Here is a 15,786-nt window from a genome sequence, read left to right as displayed (position 1 = left end):
AAAGACAACGATTTTAAAAGTTTTCCTGCAGTCTTATTAGTGATTTCATTTTTAAGACCCAAACTTTGTACCTTACCTTCATAGATGTGCTTTTGGCTTTCTGGTTCTCAACACCATGCCTCCATTTCAGATTCACTCTGGAACCTTCATTCACCTTGGAATATCCATCTTTCATAATAGCTCCTTCTCTCATTGACAGTTCCTCCCATACCTCCATTTTGGGGAAGGGCCTAAGCTGGCCAACCTTTTATTCCCTTCCTATCTATGTTCCTGATTTTTATGGACCTCACACACACACACACACACACACACACACACACACACACACACACTTCTTTCTAATGTCATTTTTTGTGTTTTCTTCCCCTTTTAGGTTGTAAGCTTCTTGAGGGTAATAATTCCTTTTTTGTCTATTTTTTATTTCCAGCATTTGGCACAGTGTCTAACATATAATAAGCACTATTATTAATACTTATTGCCTTGCCTGTCTTTTTATAAAGGAATGCATCTCTAATTTCATAATGAACATCAGTAGAGAAGTGTAATTCAATATCTACATTTTAATTTAGAGTCAGGTTACACATGTATTAGGAAATTAAACAAAGTTGATGAAGCTGGGCAGGATTGAATTACCCATGTTTCTAAGACTCACTAAGTTCCCAAGTCTAGAAGGAGCTCAAATCTAGTGAAGTCAGATTCTCAATATCCTACTGTCTTGCAGATCAGTCTCTTAATCTTCCAAACTAATGCACAAAGCTTCTCGACAATGTCCCTGAGAAGTGGACATCTAGTTTTTGTTGTAATGACATAGAATTCAGCACTCATACAAAATCTCCTAGGGCTATAAGAACTCAGAAAGAGTTACACACACAGATGGCTGGTTCTCAAAATCTCTACCTAATTAAAATGGAAAAAATAATACTTAAAAAACAGTTAATGGCATTCCAGACTGGAGCTAGTCCTATGATTGAAGGCTCGCCAAGAGCCTATTTCTTTCTTTCTCTCACTCCAAAATTCTCTCAAACAGACCCTGCTTTAGACCTTGATATTCTCAAGGCATTGAGTTAAGATTCTGATGGCCCCTAGTAATTCAAATTAGTTGAATAAACTCTTGAAAGCATCTATTCTATAAAAAAGACACTGCTGGACACTGAAGATAAAAAGAAGACCCTGCTTCCAAGGAGCTTACAATCTAACAGTAGAGATGGATATGTAAATAATTATGATGACCCACAGGGAAATTAATTTAGAGCAGGATGATGTAAGGCCTTGAATGCCAGAACAAGGAGTTTATATTATTTTCTGTAGGCAAGAAGGTTTTGGGATAGAGGTAAATAGAACACAGTAGAAGTGTTGACTTAGGAAGATTATGATGGTTGTGTGAAGGATGACTTAAAGATGGGGTAGAGGCCAGAGTCAGAGAAATGAGTTAGAGGGCTATTACCATAATTCCAATGAAAATTGATTGAGGGTTTAGATTAAATTGTTGTCAGTGGGAATAGAAAGGAGGTGCTGAGTGTAAGAATAAATGAAATTGGAGCAGCTGGGTGGAGCAGTGGATGGAGCACCAGCCTTAAAGTCAGGAGGACTCAAGTTCAAATCTACTTCCAGACACTTAACACTTCCTGGCTGTGTGACCCTGGAAAAGTCACTTAACCCCAATTGCCTCAGCAAAAGAAGAAGAAGAAGAAATGAGATTTAACAGATTTCTATAAAGAACTAGGAGGAAAGGAATTTTTTAAAAAAAATAAAGAACCAAAGAAATAAAAGATATTGAATTTTTGAGCCAGAACAATGGGTGCTAATACCATGAATAAAATTAAAAGAATGATGAAATAAAAAATATTCATTTTGGAACATACTGCTTTACAATACCCAAACATGTTAAATCTGGGGAAACTAAGTAATGGGTCATCGAACTTTGTCAACAGTACGTCAAAAGACCATCCCCATCCCAAACCTCTGCAGAGCCAGAAAAGAGAATCGCCAACATGTCTCCGCATCCCGTGCCCACCCAGCAGCATCTGAATTTCTCATTTGGCCTCAGCTCCGGCAGGGTGGGGCAGTTGTCAAGCTTTCTCTGATCAGGTCCCATCCCCTTCCATTCCCCTACCCGATGGTAATGTGGTAACTCAGCACCAAACTGCCATGCAGAGTTGCTGTCTCTCCTTCCTTTGAACCTTTTCCAACAGTCATCTCCAATGAGTCACCCAAGCTGCAACTAATGCAGAGTTCAGCATCATTTTTGCAACAGGAAGACATTACAGCCTTCACCGTGGAATGGCTAATTCTTCCTGACGGGAGACGGCGAAGGGGGCATCCCAGGAGGAGAAGAAGAGCTCTCATTTAGGCTAATCTAAGACAATAAAAGTCTTGGATAAAAATTCAGATCACAGGCCAAGTCTCCTGGCACTATGTAAATGAAGCCAGCTCATAATGTTTGTAAGAATAAATTCCCTTTATTCTGGGCAGGACCCCGGCACGAGCGTTACCTCCTGGATGTGGCTCTGAAAGCTTCCAGCCCAAAGGGGCTGTTCTCCTCTGACTCCGGGCCTTGGAGTCCGTCTGTCAGGCTCTACTGATTTCAGGGGGAACCCCATTCTGAAGGCTTTGCTTGACCTCTGAAGTCTGTCACTATCTGCCCCCAAACCACCTGGATACCTTGCTTCTCTCCCCAAACAGAAGCCTGAAATCAGCTGACAAGATAGCAAAGGAGACCCTTCTGCTGGGTCTGCTGCGGGGGGGCAGGAAGAATCCTTGGAGTGTTGTTGGCTGACATTCTCAGAGGGCTGAGGCATGGTGGTACAGCAGGAAGAACGCTAGTCTGGCAATCACAGGACCTGGGGTCCAAAGCCACTTTTTCTGTCTCTCGTTCTCAGTTTACTCATTTATCAAAAGAGGAGGTTGGATGATATACCCTTCTAATCCCTTCTAGTTCACAGTTTATGATGCTTTAACTCAAGCTCCAACCCCAGTTCTATTACTTTTCAGCACAGACAATTCACGGCCTGTATCTAAACCTCGGATTCCCCATAAGAAGAATGAGACCAAACACTTCCTGAGGGTCCTTCTGACTTCCTAACTCTGCAGCCCAATGAAGGGATAAACACAGGCTTTCTTAAAAGAACAGGTGTACTCTGCACAGCGGAGGACCCGAATCTCTGTTTCATCGTGTGTGATTTGATGTATTTCCAAATCAAAACTTCCATTTCTTTGAAAGTTGAATTTTCTGGCAAAGAAGAACATTCATTTCATTGTTTCAAAGAATTCCTGATCAAGAACCTCCTTCTACCAATCTTAAGAGCTGTTTAGAGGAGGGGGTGGGGATAATCGGGGTTCATGGTGTGACTCAGATGCTGTCCCTCTCCTCTCTTACTGCTGTGGAAGATCCTCATCTCCTCACCTTCCCTACCAGCCATCGGTCCCTCAGATCAATGATAACCCAGCTTCTACCTGGGATATAGAAGAGCTGTAGAGATAGCCGTGAGGCTTTGGAAGGGCTCTGCACTCTGGTCCATGTTTGTATTGGGTGGTACATAACAAACAAATATACATAGATCCTGGTGATTTCTTAATGAGAAAAATCTCGATTGAAATCCACCAATTTGAAAACTCAGGAACAAAAGATAATAAAATATAGCTTCCTCCCTTCTTTGCAGAGGTGTAGGACAAGCATGAACTATTACACACAGTATTAGACTTGATTGATGGATTTTGTTGAACTTTGTAAAAAAAAAAATTAGTTGTTACAAGGAATCCTTCACTGGCTAGGGGAAGTGGGAGGGGCTTAGAGATGAATGTGATATAAAAACAGAAGATAGCAATCTTAATATTTAAAAGTCATTGTGGAGGAGAGGGGTTGCTAAACCTGATTTTCATAAGGAATTACTTTGGTTTTCTCAGAATGCTTTGAGGACTTTCTGAGTTCCTAAAATATTAGTGCATCCACGTGTGTTAGCCCGGATGCAGAATTAGAGATTCTAGATTTGACACCCAGTTCTATAACTTCTTAAGGGATCTGTCATTTTGGGTGTAAAATTGCCCTCCGGGAAGTACCTGCCCCAGACTTGGACGTGGCCTAATGTCTACACCCTGTATCTCTGTGACTTAGTTCCTGTGTGACCTTGATTTCTCACTCCAAAACAGTCTTCAGGTGTACACATGATCTCCCCGTAACGGGTGTAAGTTCCTCTGAGGGAAAGATTATCTCACTTTTATATGTTTATTCCCATCACTTGTCATTGGGTCTGGCATTTAATAAATGATTTTATAGAAAATGCATCATTCAAACCAACTGATTTTATACAAGGAAAACTAAGATCTAGGAAGATTGCAACCTGCTTCCTCCCACAGAGACAGACACAGAGTCAAAACCCAGAATCCTAGGCTATTTCCTTTTCCGCTATAAATTGCAAGACAAATTTAACTTGAGCTTCATTGGGAAAATGTGAGTTCTTCAAAACTTTTGTGGAAAAGAGGAAAGATAGAATTAAAAAGCAAGCCACCAAAGTTTATTACTTATTTTATAAAAAAAAAAAAAATGAGCATTCAGCCTGGCACATTCACAAGAGAAATTTGAAAGTTTTTTTTAGCTCTATTATTCTAATTCAACAGAGAATGAAGGTTTCCAGCTCTTTTGAAACATTGGGTGGGAGGGGTGTCCTTGAATTAGTCACTTTTCAATGTTCTGAACTTTTCTGCCCCTTGTGAATGGGGATGGGAGCAGGGAAGTCCAACCTAATGAGAAAATAAAAATTTGCTTTTTTTTTTTTTTTTAAAGAGCAAAAACATGTCAACTTCCCCATCAGAGCCTCTCTTTGTGATTTTGCACTGAAGCCTGTGGCTGGGTCTTTGGAAGGAACAGGGCACCACCTAGTGGCCAGTCACCCCCTCAGCGGCCCTTACAACCCCCCTCAGCGTGATCAAAGGATTTTAAGAGATGGAAGAGATCCTCTTCTCTGTGCAGTAAAGGAAACCGAATTAGCAGAAGCGAGATTCTGAGTCAAGTTCTCTGACTACGAAGGCTCCGGTCTTTTTCTAGAGGATTCATTTGCAATTCTTGGGGGACAATGGGGGGGGGGACTCCAGGGATAAACACTGTCAGTCCCAGAATTCTAGGTGAAATAATAATCTGCTGTAATCTGGGAGTAAGATGCAGCTGGCCAGATCTCTGGGTGCTGTCAACAGGGCCAGAAACTTCCATATAGAGGCTCCCCAAAGGAGCATGATTGACATAGCCAATGTGAGAAGTCCAAAAGACCTGGGTTTTTAACGCTAATTTTACTTTGTAATCTTAAATAGCGCAGGGGAAATTGAACTAAAGCTCCCACCAAGATAGCAATGATGTGTCTGGACACTGAGAGACAGCATGGTATAATGCTGTGGTACAATTTTGTGATACATTCTACAAACGTTCTCATAACCACCCTGAGGGATAGGGGATTATTTAACGCCTTTCGCAAATGGGAAAATTGAGGCAGACAAAAGGTAAGTGGTTTACCAAGAGTTACATAGCTGTCTGAGGCTGGATTTGCACTCGGGTCTCCAGTTCTTTATTCATTGAAACACCTAGCTGGACTTGAATTGGGAGATGGTTTCAAATTTTTATCCTACTAATTATGTCCCTTTCCCATTTCTAGCTTCTTGTGTAAAAATGGTAAGGAGAGGGAAGATGCTCGAGCCTTTTCTCCAACAAATCTCTCCAAGAATAGCCTCTCTCCAAGGACATGAGATCCGCAAGATGTCAGCTTTTGGTCTGCCCTTTCTCATCCTCGGTTTAAAAGAATAAAGTTGAAAAGACCCTTTTACTGTATTAAATGGAAATTTCCTAGGATCAATGGTTTTAATTATCTAATTCATTTATCTAATTTTAATCATCTAATTCAGCTAGCTGCTTCATTTTAAAGGAAGTCACCTACATAGTAAACAGCAAAGCTGGATTTGAACACATTCTTGGATTCTAGTTTCTGTATTCTAATAGGTTCCCCATTTGTGTTATTACTCTATAAAACTACACGTAGAGTCCCTCGGCTGATTAGTGCCTGTATATCCTTGGGCAAATTATATTGCTCCCCATCCACAAAATGAGACAACATAGTTCTAAATTTTATATTCTACTCTATTCATATTTTAAACCTATAATGTGGGTTTCTGGGGAGAGCCAAGAGACAGAAGATCCAGAGTGAGGTGAAAAATGATTGGTAGTCAAGTTGGGCTTAGATAGGTAGGAAATGTTCATAGGACCCAGTTCATGTCAGTCTCGCTGGTTGGACTTACCCAAAGTCCTTTGCAATCAGAACTCAAAAGGCAATACCAGAAGGCAGAGCCATTTCCCTATGGGAGACCATAGCTAGTTCTAAGAAACACAGAAATATGGAAAAGTCTAGCTTCAAACAACATGGCACAGCCACATGGACCAGCCTGAGATACTAGGTGGTGAGGAAGGGGTCAAGTAAGCATCATGGCAAAGGATTCACAACAACAGGACTCAGTCCAGTTTCCCCAGGGCCGTCTGCTTTCCGTTGTAGGCAGGTTGGATGAAAGCTCTTCCCAGCTTCCCAGGAGTATTTTTTCAGTGCAGGTAAGGGATAAGAAGGCATAAGATACCATCTGATTTTTCCTATTTTATGTCACCCTTCTTCCACTAATAGCATTTATCCCTCAGATCTAATAATTTGTAGACATTAGGTGTGGAAGGCAAAACCTTCTACCCAGGAAGATTTCAAGCCTGTGAAATTTTAGAATTTAAAAGGAATCTTAGACACTTCATGAATGAGGAATGAGGCCCAGAGTAGTTAAATTAAGGGAACATGCTAGAGGGCTTTCAGAGCAAAAGGTCCAAGGTCACAAGTTAATGGTCAAGATGGCAAAAGAAGCCAGCTCTCCTAAGCTGAAAAGCATTCTACTGCAGCACCCTGCTGAATATTAATATGCTCATTAATAACTTTGGAGACATTGATCAAATTCATAAAATGAATGCCCAGAACCATCCATTCCAAAGAAATCCCACAGCACATCAGTGAATGTATTATATTGTGAGTGTGTAGATGTGGGGGGTAGGGGGGATGAGCAGTGGAATAAGGGGTACAGTCAATCTGAGGAAAAATATGATCTTGAAAAGCCCAATTTATTTAAAGGCCACGACAGTCTTCCTTTAAGGTCATCACAACAGAAGTTTCACCAGAGTACCAACTTGGCATCAGACCAGCATAAATGTGTTCCTGCCTGCCACACTGAAGTGGCCAAAGTTCTTCCCCAGGCTTTTTTTTCAGATTTGGCCTATACTAGGATACATTTAGTCTCTTTACTCTGTGAAAATTCCATTACTTCAATATTCATCAATGTCACAGCTGGGAAGTGACCTTAAGGATCTAAACCTTTCAAATGGGAAAACTGAGGAAATGGGGATTTGTCTCAGGTGACAGCCCAGATTCAAAGTAAGGTCTTCTGCCTCCCAAGTCCAGTCCTTCTGCTTCTCTAGGAGCCCCCCAAGCTTCATTAAAGGAGAATCAGTCCACATTAGATGTGACATCTGCAATCAAAGCTTCCATAGGCCAGATCCTCTCATTATCCTCTATTCTTCCCTTTGCATTTTTACAGATTTAAGATTTCCAATAAAGTCTCACCGGCTATTTTCGGTATCCCTTAGCCTACCTTTCTCCTAATCAACTCAACTTCTAAGGAAGTCAACTCAATTTCTAAGGAAGTAAACTCAGGTCCATGGCTCCTCCAGAAGAAAATTCAGCTTCAAGCAGTTTTGAGTGGTATGGAAAATGCATTGGTCTTGGGAGTTGTAACACCAGGAATTGGGGTACTAACCATCTTACCTTTGCAAACCTTACTTCCCACCCCCCACAAGGTTATGAGCAAAGTAAAAAATCCAAAGGTGCTGGAAAAATATGTCAGCTCCCAGGAATTGTTGGGCTTTGGGATTCCAGACGGCTCCTCCCCAAGGCCCAGGAGTCCATGGTGTCGGCAGCAGCCGAGGAGGGCAAACTTGGTACAGTTGTACAATCCTACTGCCGGAGTCACTTGTTTATTCCTAGTTCCCTTGGCAGCACAGCAGAAAGAGCAATGTATTCCAAGTCAGATGGACTGAATCCCGGCTCCAATTCCTACCCAGATGAATCTTAGTCTCACATCTCTTTTGGCCTCAGTTTTTCCATCTATAAAAGGGTTAGACTAGGTGCTCCCTATCTAAATAAAACCCCTTATACTTCTAATACCAGGATCCTTTGAATGCATGAAATTAGAGAGGCTTAAGGTCTGAGTTTCCAACAAAGACCACCTTGGAAACTTGGAGCTGGTAAACCTAAGGCTTTCTATGTTTTTACAGCCAGAGGTTTCCTGTACCCAATTATAGCTACCATTGATGTAGCCGTTATAGCTACCATTGATGTAGAAAGCTTTCAAAGTCCTTTACATAAATCACCTCTTTGGGCTATTAATCATCATCCTGAGTAAGACTACCTGTGTTCTTAGCCCCCACTTTACAGATCCAGAAAAGTTTACTCAACGGAGGGCCATACAAGTGTCTGGATTCAAAATTAGGTCTTTTCTCAGGGGCAAATTGGCCCATGCACTCCCCCACACTGCCCTTTGGCAAACGTTCAGCATTTCTTCCCAGATAACAGCCAGGAGAGGCAAATGATCCCACTCAAATTCAAATGGTACCAAAGTCCTAACCTACTTGCAGGCAATATTGGGTGAGGAATGGTAACGACTGCAAAATGGGGGTTCATGCAACAAGGTGTAAGCTTGTAAGCTCCACAAAATTTGACACTTTAATGATGTAAATTAGTCTCAGTTCAGGAATTGTTTCAATCTCTCATCAACTGTTACAGATAATCATTCCTACCCTAGGCTGGTGGCATAATCCCTTTCCTTAGGTGAAACTTCACTAGGTTTTAGAATGGCACCTCATCTTGTTTTCCAAGATGAAGAAAGGTGTATTCTGTGCAGTTGTTTTTAATTTCTCCTCAACACACACCCCAAGTCACTCTCTCCCTGACCATCCTTTTTTAACCAGCAACTAAAGCAATGGTACTACGGCCTGTGGATGTCCAGGACCTTTCACAGATTGTTCCTCTCCAAACTCCTGAGCGTGTCCAGGGAGCCATGGTCAGGCACACTGTGGTTTTACAGGGCGACTTTCACTCTACAGAGGAAGAAACTGAGTCTAAGGAGGAAAAGTGCTCATTACTCCTCACTTTCCTAAAAATTCAGGATAGATGTGACTATTAAGGATGGAGCAAGACCACATACTTAGAATTCTGAGAGATTATGGGTGAAAAATACTTTGCAGCCTTTAAAGTACAGGGTCAAATGTCAAGCTATGACTGCTTTTAGTACAAATATTATGACCGTTCTTGCTACTGTGACTTCAACCAGATCAATAAGGCAGAAAACTGCAGAAACACCGTTCTGTACAAAACCTGAAATATTTTACTTTTTTAAACTTTGATCTAAGTTTACTTAGATTCCATGGACTTGATACAAGAGCATTTGATATGAATCAGTAAATAAAACACTGTAATAGCCACAATAAACTTTTGTTAGAAATGTACATGTTGCGAAAAAAAATAATTAAAAAAAAATAGCTTGATGCCTGGATTAGATTAATATAAATGCTGGACAAAGAACAGTGTCAAAGGAAGCTTTAAAAACACCTGTTTGGATTAAGTCTGGGGCCCCATTAGACTAACTCTTCTATCTTTCCCAGTCTTTCTAGCCCATGTCCCACTCGAACAGGATGTGGGTTAGTTAATAAGGCCTCAGTTGTTTCCTGTAGCTGTTTTCTCATGGACATTTCATCCAGGTAATGGGTATATAAACAAAGCTCATAAGAAATATACAAATATAAAAAGCTACAAACATTAATAAATTACATCATCACAAAACACAGAAACACTTCACAAGGTGCTAGTAAAATAACTGTATCCCCCCCTCATCATACAAGAATGAAAACAAAGAGCTGGTATTAAAGTTGAAGAGTCATCTTCAAAATGTGTCTTAAATAGATTTCTTTTTGTACTATTTGATTCTGTATAAGACTGCACCGACGTGACTTGTTTTTCAGGCAATACCTAATTCCAAAGGGGGAAAAAAAAAACAAAAACGGAAAAATAAAAAAAACAAACAAAAAAAAGGAATTTTTTTTTTTAAAAGAATCAAACGAAAATACAACAGTTTATCATACTCGGCAAAAAACTCGTATAAATGTTAATGAAGTATTCTATAGAAAGGAATTTCTAAAGATACTTTTACTCTTATAAAAAGAAGTCATTTTAAAAAGCTATTTACAAGCTACATTCTATGAAAAATATGCCTTAGGAAAACACATCTAAAATTAAAAGACGGGATTGCCTGAGAAACAAATACCACCCCACCCCCCTCAGTGTTTATGTGCAGACAAGCCGCTTAAAGGAAGATAAAAGCACTCTACACCAAACGCTAAGAGTTAAAAAGACAAAAATATCCAGTCAAATTGTCAATCAGCCCAACGTCGGCCCCGCCCGGGCCGGTCGGGCCTCCAGCCCCGCTGGCCCGCTAGTGCAGCCCCTCCTCGGACTTGCAGAGCGGAAGCCCGCTTTTCTAGTAAGAAGTGCTTTGAGGTGATCCCGGACACAGCGGGGAGGCGCGCCCGCACGGGCCGTCTTCCCCGCAGCCAGCACACCCAGGGAGCGGGCTGGGCTCATCCGGGGGTCCTCCCCGGCTTGTCCTTGTCCCTGGCGCGGCCTCAGTTTCTAGGGAGCTCGTCTCTCAAGCTCTGGAGAACACCGAGCCTCAGCTAAGGACCTACGCCCCCGGGGGACCCCCAGCCCCGCAGCCACGTTTGCCGTTGCCCAGCCCCGTCTCCACCCCGCAGCTCCGGCCGGGCCCCAGGGCCTCCCCGCCGCCCCCGGCCCGTCCCTAAGCCCGTGCGGACCCAGACAGCGCTCTGGTCTCCGAGGTGGTCTCCTAATTCCAAGTGCTTCTGTGCAGTGAATACCCTTCGTTCCCCCTGCAGTCCTAACAGGGAAGAAAAGAACTGAACTCAGAAATCAAGTCGAGTGCTTTCGGCATTTGTCTGAAAATGACTTGGGGAGAAAAAAGAAAGGGGAAAAAAAGGACGGAGCGTCCCTTCTCTCTTTTTCTGTTTGTTTTCTTTTGTTAACCTCTGGCCAGCGCCAGACTTTTACCAACTCCGACCTCCTTCTCAAGCTCCGTACCCAGATGCCTCTGGCGTTGGTCCACACTTCCTTTTTCAAAGGGAGTGTGCTCCAGACTGACAGCATCTCTTCAAGCAAAACCACCTTGCACTCGGGCACATGTTCAAGGGATACTCTCCTAAGACTGGAATGGTCCTCAAATTCTTGGGTTAACTTTTTGCGAAATGGTCACTCTCAGCAACTTGAGAACGGACGTCTATATTAAAAAATATTTATAGCAGTGCTCTGTACACTCTGACTGCTGAAAGTTAAAAACAACTATTTGAGTGGTGACAAAAAGTTAACTGGGGTCCTCCCTAGGATGAAGCGCAGTAACTACGGCAGTCCTCCAAGAGCTGAAGATTTAGTGTTGGCTCAGGAAGAAGTCCTGGGCTGGGGAGAAAAGTCCTGGTCTCTCCAATATTAAAGAAGGAGCTTCCCATTCCGGTGTATTTTCAAAATCTTCCCCAGCCTCTGTTTGGCTGTCGCCATGCCTTTTTTCGTGCGTTTTCCTGGGGAAAGAAAAAGATGCAATAAAGACTGTCAGCCTTTCCCACGCTTCAGGACCACGGAGCCAACCAACTTGCTGTCTGGAAGGCTCTCCTGAAAAAGCCTCCACCTTCCAAGAGGGAGGTTAGCCATCCACTGGTCCACACAGAGCCGGCCTGCCTGTTGCTTCATGGGAACCCTGGACAGAGGCACTCTGGATGTTCAAATGCACTTACAGCCCTCTCTCCATTGCATTGTCCAGAGGCACAGATGCCCGGCTCATTTGAATTTAGCTTTGGAATGGGCTTTTGTCATTGAATTTGGATACCGGCCTTCTGCAGTTCAGGAATTTCACAACACTATAGACAGGCTAGAATGAGAGTAAACAGAGATAGTGTCGGTGTTAAATAAAGACTTCAATTCAACAAAGTAGGTGATCATGTTGACAAGAGCTCAAAAGCAAGATTTGCCAGGATAAGGGCCCAGGTGATAGGCAATACCCCAGCAAAGATCAAGAGTTCGTTACACCGTGCTAGCCACCGTGGGCAACAGCAGCCAAAAAGATCACATCGTGGGAAGAGAGCGGTTAGGAGAGTCTGGAGGAGAGACATCAAAGTCACAGAGGACCCTCAGGGTCAGGGGCAAATTAAGAAACTGGGTAAAGATAAGGAGATCCCCTTCAGGCTGGAAAGGCTGAAAAGGAATATGGGTTCATAGATCTACATTTAAATGAGAAAACTGGGATCCAGAGAACTTAAGTGGCTTGCTCAATAACTTAAGTGATAATAAATACCAACCCAAACCCTGGGACAACAAATCTAGGTCTCTTGGGATTGCACCATGATGTCTCTCTGCAAATGAACAGAACCTTGAACACAAAAGGCTCGCTTTGAAACAGAAAGAGATAAAGCTGGGGGGAGTAAAACAAATTCCATCTCACAGTCTTAACTTCTTGGGGGTAATGGCACTCCTTGTAATACCCAGAGACCAAATCCAGGGCTGTGTACGCAGTAGGCACTGAATAAATGTTTGCCGATTGATTGGAGACGTGGAGGATTACAGGTTTCCAGCTAGAAGACACACTAGAGGTCCCATCCAAACCTCTCATTTTATAGATGAGGAAACTGAAGCTTACAGACAGACTTGCCTGGGGCCATAGGACTAGAATCTAAAGTGGGATTCCCAGGGAGCCCGGGAGGACTCCAAAGCTAAATGCTACAGCACTGCCTCAGGCCAGCGGGGCCTTGGGCACGGATATGGGCAAATCACTTCAGGGCCTTTTATCATCATCTGTAAGATGAGAGGGTGGGACAGAGGATGACTAGGGTCCCTTCGGTGCTGTGGCTTCTGAGACTCAGCCAGAGTGTTCTGGCCTCAGTGCATATGTACTTCAGAAACCATCAACTGCCACAAGTCAGCACTTAATTTACTGTTTGTTGATTGCCTGGACTTAAGTAATGGTGGTTTTTATTTTCTCTTTCAGACACTCTAAGCCATCCCCAAGGATATGAGTTGGATTTGCATTTCCTAGTCCAGTGTGTGCCCATTTTACAGAGGAGGAGCTTAGGCAAGCAGGGGTTAAGTGACTTAGTAAGTGTTGAACTCCGGTTTTCCTGACTCCAGATCTGTATCCACCTTAATCCATCTTAATAATGGAACTAAACCTAAAACTGTATTTTACTTTTTCTTTTTTAAACGGTGGGTTGTTAAACATTTACTTTAACATCAGTCCCCAAGGACTTTCGGGTAGGCTAAACCCAGAGGTGTCTGTGATGGGCTGCCTCTCTATATTATTCTTTCACATCTGGGTACAGTCCCTACTCTGTATGTCTCTTGCTGCCTGCCTCAACAAGGGGACCTCCATAAAAAGCAATCACTTGAGACTCCCGGCCAGTGGCTCCAGGTGAGTTGGGCCAGAGGCCAGCGCAGGCCTGGCAGCAGTCCATCTAAGACCACTTACCCACCGGGGCATCTGAAAGAAGAACAAAGAAAATATTCCCCTTTGCTCTCTGGGTCCGGGTGCTCCCCTTTTCTATCCTTCCCACAAAAAGGCAGCAGCTGATGTGTACTCTCAGAGAAAGCTGCAGGTGCTGGCTGTCTATGCTGTGGTTTGCCAAGTCAACTGATAGGAAACTCCCACAGTCTGAGGAGTAAGAGGGCACCCCTTGCCTTTCTTGAGTTTGCAAGGCAGTAGGCAACATCCTAACCTACAATCAAGTCCAGGGGCTCCCTCTACATACAGTATCCCTTAAAAAAAAAAAAAAAAAGATTCAGCCTTCTTTCAAAGCAGATCCACAGAGCCAACTCCGTTCTCATAATCATCATTAATGGACATTTACTGATTGTCTATTGGAGGTATCCCTCCACAGCAGGAGAAATCTAAGTGCAAAGACAGTGCTGGAAGGAACTTGAGAAAGTGATTAATTCAACCCCTTCAATTTTATAGACTGCCAAAGGGAAGGAACCAATAACCTCAGATCACTTGATTGCTTGGTGTTCAAAGTTGCCTAACACACAATAAATAATTAATACATGCTCACAGATACAATGATTGAACTCAGGGCTAACAAAAGGGGCAAAACCTTTGCACTGTAACCCTTTGGGCTGAAAATATTTGCAAAATGTGTTTGCCTGTTTTCCTGCCACTGAAGGCTGAGAAGCCTGATTGAATCCCTATTTGAAAGGGAGGAGGGAGAGGATATTGTATGTCCGCAGAGGTTTCCAAGAGGTTTGTTCAGATCTGAAAGTGGAAACAATTAGTTAAAGGACTGTGAGGGCAGAATGACATATACTGGTTTTTAGAGATATTCAATCAATTAACACTTATTAAGTACCTACTATATGCCAGATACTGTGCTAGGTAGTGGATGAGGCTATTGATCGTTTTGATTTTTTTTTCCTTTTTTTGTAGTCAGGGCAAGTTTGTCAGAAAGTTTATGGTTTGCATCCAAAAATGTCTGATATAAACTTTTTTTAAAATATAAAACCAGAGTGTTAGAGCTAAAAGCAGCCTTCAATATCATTCAGTCCCCACACCCTTACTTAGAGAAGAGAGAAAATGAATGACATTGTTGACATGTGTACTGAAGTCTAAATGGCCTGGAAGCTAACAGTAGGGGTATTTTAAAAATTAAATCCCTATTCTGAGCTACTTTTATTATTATTTGCCTCTTTCTTTTAAAAACACCATAAACTACCAGAGGCTAAGCCTCCCGTCTCCTCCATTTTTTCCCATTATGCCTTCTCTTTCTCTCATCTTTCTTAATGTCTATTGTCAAAACTCAAGCTGTTCCCTTACAGAGGTCCTGTTTGAAAACCAATATAAAACGATTGGATGATAAGAACAATTGGTCAGAAGCCTGAGACACTGAGCTTTTTGCCACTTGGATTGCATGTTTAAAACTTCTAGAATCTAAGTACTCTAATAAAAAAATTCTCAAATCTGTAAAATATTCAACTTGACAAGCATTCATTACACACCTACTGAATGCAGAGCATTTTCCTCAGCACCAAGGAGATGCTTTTAGATGAGACCGTCTCTGTCCTCATGGAACTTAATTTAGAATCCCACCTCAGACCTTGGGCAAAGTCACAAAACTGCTCTCAGCCTCAGTTTCCTAATCTGTAAAATGGGGATAATAACTGAACCCATCTCACAAGGTTGAAGACCAGTAAGATAATATATGCAAGGCACTTTGCAAAGATTTTCCTCATTCCCCACGCTGGAAATACTCAGCTTGTACATCTCCCACTCTATGTTGTCTTAAATATTTATTTTACTTCCCCCTCCCAGTTAGAATATGAATTCCATAAGAGTGAAGATCGTGCCTTACTCCACATACCTCCTTCTAGCATCTAGCGCAGTGTCTTGCACCGTTAAGAATTTAAAGAATAAATGAACTTATTGAATGAATGAACACGGAAATTCCTACTTCAGATTAAATATAAAATCCTTGACAATATGAAATCTTTCAATACCAAACAAATATAAATATCACCTCCTAAATGAGGAATGTGGTAGGGGAAAGAAAACGCAGGACCAAATAGGGAGAAATCAGCTGGAAGTCCTTTGCTTGAAGCAGAAACCAAGAGCATATCTTTACACGCC

The 15,786-nt window shown here is 42.3% G+C and overlaps 1 protein-coding gene across 1 annotated transcript in view; it reads right to left on the bottom strand.

Moving 5' to 3' along the window:
• Positions 1–11,407: 11,407 nt before the first annotated feature.
• Positions 11,408–15,786, bottom strand: part of PHF2 (PHD finger protein 2) — a 190,869-nt gene continuing 186,490 nt past the window's right edge. The window contains 1 exon segment of the mRNA XM_074283656.1: positions 11,408–11,701. Coding sequence (XP_074139757.1) covers positions 11,613–11,701 — 89 coding nt within the window. The 3' untranslated portion in view covers positions 11,408–11,612.

This window comes from Sminthopsis crassicaudata, chromosome 1 (assembly GCF_048593235.1).
Source record: "Sminthopsis crassicaudata isolate SCR6 chromosome 1, ASM4859323v1, whole genome shotgun sequence".
NCBI classification, from domain to species: domain Eukaryota; kingdom Metazoa; phylum Chordata; class Mammalia; order Dasyuromorphia; family Dasyuridae; genus Sminthopsis; species Sminthopsis crassicaudata.
This window is presented reverse-complemented; position numbering and strand designations above follow the sequence as displayed.